The 7,604-nt window shown below is 60.0% G+C and overlaps 1 protein-coding gene across 1 annotated transcript in view; it reads left to right on the top strand.

Moving 5' to 3' along the window:
* Positions 1 to 7,138: 7,138 nt before the first annotated feature.
* Tppp (tubulin polymerization promoting protein) overlaps positions 7,139 to 7,604 on the top strand; it is an 8,941-nt gene continuing 8,475 nt past the window's right edge. Inside the window, exon 1 of the mRNA XM_013013863.1 lies at positions 7,139 to 7,458. Coding sequence (XP_012869317.1) covers positions 7,142 to 7,458 — 317 coding nt within the window. The 5' untranslated portion in view covers positions 7,139 to 7,141. The remainder of the gene's footprint in view (positions 7,459 to 7,604) is intronic.

Genomic DNA, 7,604 nt, shown 5'->3' with positions numbered 1-7,604 from the left:
CAGGGTCTCCCATGGTGACGGTCTCTCTCCTAAGGACTAGCTTTCCCCCCCTCCCCTGCTGCCTCGCTCCCTTGTCAGTCTTGGAGTGGGTTTTTTGGACTTTGCTGGGGTCCCAGGAGGAAGGAGGCAGCAGCTGTCTTCCAGCTGTCAGCTCCTGTGGGACAGGTAGCCCTGGGTGGCCTCAGTTTCCTTAACTGCACCCAGCATAGGAAATGCAGTTACAGAGTATGAGGTCAGAATAGCCCAACAGGAAACTTCCTTTGGGGAAGAAATATAGAAAGCCCTCAGTCTTGTCTGAGCCCCTCAGCCTCATCACCTGATGGGCCGGGTGGTGTGGACATAGGCAGGGGCCGGGGCTCTGCCGTCTCTCTCTGCCTGCTGCCAGGACTCAGGCTTGCTCCCTTGGTTGTGTTCTGGAGGGGGAGCTGCTTTGTTGTGTGTCACCTCTGATCACCAGTGTGTTAACTTGGTTCGCACCGTCCTTCTCTGAGCCACTCAGCCCAGCGCTGTAGTATCCACTTTGCGGTCGTCTCTGGCTGTTTCTGCCCTGGGCCTTCCTGCGTGCTCTCGGGTCTCAGGGCCAGCAGTGGCAGGTTCTGTGTGTCTCAGGACTAGTGTGGTCAGGACTGATGTGCGGGGTTGTCGGTGACGTCCATGGAAGGAGCTCAGCACTCCACAGCTCACCAGCACTTGCGGCGAATCCCTCCATGCTGCTGGGGCTGTGGTCCTGTCTGATTGGGGCCTTTGTCTGTGTGCTCCCGACTGACCAGTAAACTGGGCACATGTGTGTGCTGGCCCTCTCTGGCCTCCTTGACAGGCATTTTTTTTCCTGTTGAGCTCTCTCTTTTCTCGCTGACAGCAGAGGCTTGGTCCAAGCTGGCATTTGCTCCGTGTACTAAATATCTTCTGTCTCGGGGCTTGCCTTGTCGGACTCAGTTTTCTAGGACAGGGTTCAGTCCGGCCAGGCATCTTCGCCCCGCAAGGCTGCCCAGCGGGCAGGGGTGGCGTGGTGAGGGGAGGCCGGCACTGTCAGCCACCACAGCCGTGGCTGCTCCCTGTGCGCCTGCCCACTGGTCAACCCCTCCGGACAAGCGTAGCTGCCACACTGGTTACTGCTGATATTTGATGATCAGAAGTGATTAATGCACTATGATCTCATTTAAGATTCTTTCTGTGAGGTGGCAAACCCCTGTGATCTTAATAATTAATTCAGGGTGCGAAGATGTAGAAGATCACAGATTGAGCCCAATCCCAGGCAAAAGTTACTGAGCCCCCCCACAACCAAAAGCCAGGAAGTGGTGACACACACCTATTTTTCCAGGTACTAGGAGGCTTTGGGTAGTATGGTTGGGGTCTAAGCTAGCCTGGACAAAAAATTAGTTACCAAGACTCTATCTTAGCAAACAGGCTGCGTGTAGTGTATGTGCCTAATGGCAGCTACAGAGGAGGCACAGATAAGAGGAGGTTCGGTAGGAGACCCCAATCTGAAGATAGCCAGAGAGGAAAGGATGAGGGACCCGGCCCAAGTAGCTGTGTGCAAGCCAGAGCCTTTGAGTTCAAACCCCAGTGCCATTAAAAATGACTAAGAGAATCCATGCACCCTTCTGCACACCTTCCCTCCCACAGTCTGCAGACGGTTCTCCCCAGGGCCTCCCATCTGGAAGATGACCACTTGGCACACGAATGCAACTTAACTCTTCCCTAAATTAAACTTCCTGTGAAGGATTTCTTCCTCAGGCTTCCGGCCCACTTTGTTCCTCCGGCTGGTGCCTTTTTCTCTGCCCCGGTATACTCCAGCGGGAAGGGAGAGTCAGGGAGGCAGGGTCACCTACCGGTCCCTTATCAGAAACCCTGTCTGCTTGGGCTGACCTGCAGGCCTCCCAGTCCAGCTCCGGACTGTCCACCTTGTGTGTCCTCTGGGCTGTCTGTGCCCCACACCCATGGCTTTGCTTCTTCAGGCCTTGGCTGTGCTGCCACGTGGGGTGTCCCTCGTCTGTTACATGTGCCACAGTAGAGCCTGGAGACTGTGTGCCGATTGGCACACGTGGGCAGCTTCACCACAGGACTCCACTCTCCTGAAGTCCTCGGCCACCAGCCCTGCAGCTGGACAAGGCCGAGGCTCCAGGGAGGGGCTCCGGCCTCTCCAGCCTCAGCCAAGCCTCTCCCCTCTTCATGCCCAGCTCTCGCTCCATCTCTTGTGCTGCTGTAGTAAAATACAGCAGGGAGATTTATGAAGAACAGAAATACACTCCTCACAGTTCTGGGGACAGACATCCAGGATCAAGGTGCCCAAGGTCCATTGTGAGGGTGGCTGCCTCCTGCCCAGTCCTGCCTTCTCTCAGGGGACACCATGGGTCCTTGCCCTGGGATGGCAGAGGTAGGGGTCCCAGGCCTCCGCTGGCTTCCCCGGCCTGAAGGAGGCACTGCTCCATTCACTAGGGTCCCTTCCAGAGCCTCCTTGTGGCCCAGATGGGACGGCCACACGGAGGGATGTCTCTCTCTCCTCTGTCTCTCAAAACCACTACTCTAGGATTCAGCACCCAACTGTAGACAGTTCTTCCAAACAAGGCCCCATTCACAGCCTCCAGGATTAGAATGGAATTCTTTTCCAGAACTATCACTCACCTACCACCATGCCCCCGCTGGCGGCCACCTGGCAGACGGTGCTGGCCAGGGGGTGCCCGTGGGCTGCATGCAGAGGGCTGGGCGCGGTGCATTTGCAGCTGTGCTGAGGGGAATCAGCCAGTAGGATGTTTTTCTCCTCTGGGGCGCTGCCACATGAAGCTTCCAGAGGGAGCCTGGCCCCAGACCCAGCCTGGCCCCCAGGGAGCGTGGCCCCAGACCCAGCCCGTCCCCCAGGGAGCGTGGCCCGGACCCAGCCCGTCCCCCAGGGAGCGTGCCCCGAGGGAGGCCTGGGTTGAACAGCCCCACCACACTTAGACTGAGGTGCACAGAGGCCGTCCCCAGCAGACTGTGCAGAGAAATGATGTGTGCCTGTACAGTGGGTGGCAGCATTTGATTTTGTCTCTCCCTGTGGCCTGGGACACTTGTCTGGAAGCCACGGGGACATGCACCACAGTCCCCGGCCTCTGCATTCTCGGCTGTGTATCCGTCAGACTTCTGGGGAGTCCGGGTGTTAGGGTAGGCAGACACAGAGAGTTCTGGAATAACTCATCGCTGCCGCTTGGGGAGGGGGTGCTGCACTGCTTCTGCCAAGGCCCCTCTCTGGCCCTCCAGCTGGCCCAGCAGCTGTCCCCTGTCTTATTCTTAGGACTAAGAGCAAGTCGCTCCAGTGGTCACCTGAGCTGCTGCACTCCTGCTTTGCAGAGCTTTGCGGCTCCTGGGCTGCGGCCTGAGCCCTGGGCTTCCTGTGGAGCCCCGCAGGTGGAGGTGCCCGTGCCCGCTGACCTTCTGCCTTCCCTGGTTTTCCTGACAGGAAGGCTAGGTGCCCGAGACTCTGTCCCTGTCCCAGGAGGGTCTTTTGGACAGTGAGGTCCAGCTTAGGCCCAGGGCTTTGGACGGACGTGGCTGTAGGTTGATGGTTCACCCTCCACCCGCTGCCCCCTGGGGACTAACGGCCACAGTGTGGCGTGTGGGACTCTTGGGCCATTCTCAGGGGCAACAGCCTGACCTCAGCCTGTCTGGAGAGTGGCCTGGGGTGCCCTGGTCATGTGCGTGCACAGGTGCTGAGGCCCTGTGTGGGGCCTGCAGTGTGTCTGGCCTTCCGGTGCCGGGCTCTGTGTGTCCCGGACACACACTCAGAAAATGCCTGCTCTGTGTGGGCCCAGGGAGCGCTCTCTGCCTGGGACAGTGGCCATTCACATGAGTGTCCTAAGGAGATGTGGGGAGGGCGGGCGGGCTAGGATGAGAACAAACAACTGCCAAAGGGCACGCTGTGTGCCCGTGGCATGGGGTAGGGGTGGGGTGGGCCGGGGCAGAGCGGAGCGGGGCGGAGCCCCCTGCGGCTGTCCTGGGAGCTGCCTGCCGGCCGCACCACACAGACCTGTCCACACCACAGCTCCCGGGGCCTCCAAGCCGTGGCGGGGATAGAAAGGACACGAGCAGATGAGCTCTGAGTCCGTTTTAGCTCCACTCTGTAGACCCTCCGGGGCTTAGGGCTGGGGTCTGTGTTGTCTGTGCTCTGATGGCCTCACCCAGAGCCACCTCTGGAGCTGCAACTGGCACCGGCTAAGCTGTGTTCCGGCCTCCCACAGGGGCCGTGGCGTTGTTTTGTTTAATCAGAGTTGGAGGGCATTATTTCCATTCTGCCCAAGTCTTCTCTCTGTCCTCATCAGCCTCCAGGGACCAGGCTGAAATAGAGCCCATGGAACATTCTGGAAAGAGCCATCCATGGCCAGCAGGTGCTTCTTTTGGAACACACTTGAAGAGCTGGGACTCCTCCCCTTTCTTCTGCTACCTGTCGGCCTGCAGTGCCCGGTGAGGCCTCTGGCCGGGCCTTCTGTGTGTCTTGTCAGGCGTGGGCCTGGCATGTTCTCTGCCCAGAGGTGGCCATGGTGTTTCTGTCTGTGGTGGCATCTCCCCTTGGCCCTCAGGGCGGACAGCACTATCCCAGACAAGAGCCTGCCAGTGGCCTGGGAGCTGGGGAGAGGAGCATGGCCCAGCCCGCTGTGTGTCCCAGAAGCTTTCTGTGCCCACCCCCTCCCAGCCCTTTCCCCCGGCACCTGTGGAATCGCCTGTCATAGCTGAGGGCAGCCTCTCTCAGCGCGCGCCGGCTCCCGGGCCCTTCACTCCTAGGAGGAAGAGGCACAGGCAAGCCACGCCACAGCACAATCGGCACAGAGCAGCTGGCCACAGCACAGCTGGCCACAGCAGGACCTCCAGAGGTCAGAGGTCAGGGGAGCCTCCCAGACTCCATCACCACCGTCCTGTAGCTGAGCAGCCAGGCCTGGGCCTTCCGGAGCCCGGCGACTTTACTTCACCAGGAATGCTGGTGGTGGGCCTGGGTGAGGTCTGTAATTCCACCCCAGACGTCCTCCCTGCCCCCCCCCCCGCCCCGGCCCTGTCTGGAGATGCAAATCTGGTAACACAGTCTGTCCCCAAGCCCCGTGCGGGTGATGAGCACAGCACTCAGCCTCCCGGCAGCCCTGGCTGGACCAGGGCTGGCACTGTCCCCTCCTCCCACCCCCTCCTCCTGTCCCCGGGGGGGGGGGGGGGAGGATGCTGCCGGCCCTTCTGATGCTCAGCCGGCTGTCTCAGAGCAGAGCAGAAAACTTAAGCCAAGAGGAGGCGGAGGCCTCCTGCCCACTGCCCACGGGGGAAGGGTGGAGGGCGTACACGTGGGGGGCGGACGCACCTGGAAGGCTGTGCATCTCCACGCTGGGGGCTTAGACCTGTCTCTCCAAAACCCCCTGAATGACCCTGCTTTCCCGTGGAGGCACAGGAAGGTCAGAGCAGCCTGAGATTGTGTGGCAGGGAGTGTAAGACAGGAGATGCCGCTGACACCAGGAGCCCTGGGAGAGAAGGGCGGGGCCAGGAGAGCCGCTGGGGACGGTCGGGGCACCCCACACGGGGGGACAGGGGGGACGCTCGGGGCACCCCACGCTCCCGGGAGCCTCTGCGGCAGCCTCCACTTTCCAGGTTGAAGTTGTCAGCCTGCCCCCGAGGAGGAACAGAACCGGGTGACCGGGGACAGAGCCCTCTTGTGTCCCTCTTGAGCTGGCTCTGAGGACCCCACCCTTCTCCCTCCGACAGCCGCAACCCAGCCTGGCCTTCCCCAGGGCTGGCCTCGGGGTCTTCCCGCCCGCCCCCTTAGGGCCTAACTCATTTGGACACTTTTTAGCTACAGTTTGCTGTCACCGTGTGCATGCTACTTTAAGGGGATGCACAGAGCAGGTACAATGACATCCGTCAGGTAGTAAGTGCATTTCTTCAGTGTCACTCCTTCCCGCTCACTAACAGACCTGTAAAGATACGTTGCTAAGGTAATACATGGCAGGCTAGCAGGCAGGCCGGAAAAGTCTGCCCTCCTGTCCCCGCCCGTCTCCCCGTGCCGCTGGTGCCGCGGTGTTCTGAGCCAGGCTGGGCTGATGACCTGCGACCCTAGGCACTGGTCCCCCAGGACAGCACCTGAGTGCTGCACCAGGAAAGGTCTGAAGTTCGCCATGGGTGGAGAACGTTCTAGACTGGCTGGCTCATCCAGCCAGAGTTGGATTCGGAGGGATCCTTTCCACGCACAGCAGCCCGCTGTGTTCTCCGGCCTGTGCTCTTTCCTGCATGGACTGCCTTCCATGCACTGAGTTCAAACTTCGGTGCTGAAGTCTCCCCTCAAGGTGGCTGTGCCTTCCCTTTTGTTCATGTTGGGTTTTGAACCCAGGGCCTGTGCTTGCTAGGTGAATGGTCTACTTCTTGAGCTATACTTTTTTGGTGTTTATTTTTTAGATAATGTCTCAAGTTTTTGCCCAGTATCAAACCAGGATCCTCTTATATCTACGCCTGAATAGCTGTACCACCATGTGTAATGTATTGGTTGAAATAAGGCCTCACTAACTCCACTCCCAGGATGGCCCAGAACCACCGTCCTCCTGACCCCTGCATTTGAGCGGCCATTTCTTTCTGAACTGTGCTTCGTATGAGGCCCTGTGGGGGACCTGGCCTGGAAGCCCCAGCCTTTGGATGGTTCCCACGTTGGATAATTGGCACCCTCTAGGTACTCACGCTCGAGGAGACTGGCCCATTGCTATGGTGAGGTGACTCTGTTTCCCCTTGGGCCAGCTGTGTTGACTATATTCCTTGGGCTCAGAGCAGGAATTGCTCAGATGTCTCCAGGGCTTCTCCATGTACCTCTGGGCCTGGCTCTTCCCTGGTCACTGTGTGCCTGTCTGATGGCATCAGGTCACAGATTCTGGCTGTGTCCTGAGCTGTGCAGCAGACCACGGGGCTGTGACGAGCGGCAGGGGGGGGGCAGTCTGCTGTGAGCGAGCAGACTGAATTTCCTAAACTGGAGATTGTGGGTCCCGGGGAGCAGGGGAGCAGGTCCACCCACTCCACTGACGCCGCCTGCTGGACAGTTGTCCCCTAGATCATCTCTGCGCTTGCCACATCCCTGCCGTGAGCCGTGGTTCTGTGACCGCCAGGGTTCAGACACAGAGTGACTTCTGTCCTCCCTCTCCCTCCTAGCACCATGGCGGAGAGCAAGGGCAAGCCTGCCAAAGCTGCCAACAGGACACCCCCCAAGTCCCCCGGGGACCCGGCCAGAGAGAAGACGGCAAAGCGGCTGTCGCTGGAGTCCGAGGGAGGCGGTGAGGGCGGGGCCGCGGCCCCCTCCGAGCTCAGCGCCCTGGAGGAGGCCTTCCGGCGGTTCGCGGTGCACGGGGACACGCGGGCCAGCGGCAGGGAGATGCACGGCAAGAACTGGTCCAAACTGTGCAAGGACTGCCACGTGATCGACGGGAAGAACGTGACGGTCACTGACGTGGACATCGTCTTCAGCAAGATCAAGTAAGTGCTGCTGGGCGCTGTGGCTGCGGCTGGAGTGTGGTGCTTCCTACTCGCCACACCCGCCTATCATCCTCACAGACCCGCCCATCCTCACAGACCCGCCCATCCTCCTCACAGACCCGCCCATCCTCACAGACCCGCCCATC

Source organism: Dipodomys ordii, unplaced genomic scaffold (assembly GCF_000151885.1).
Source record: "Dipodomys ordii isolate 6190 unplaced genomic scaffold, Dord_2.0 Scaffold21, whole genome shotgun sequence".
NCBI classification, from domain to species: Eukaryota; Metazoa; Chordata; class Mammalia; order Rodentia; family Heteromyidae; genus Dipodomys; species Dipodomys ordii.
This window is presented reverse-complemented; position numbering and strand designations above follow the sequence as displayed.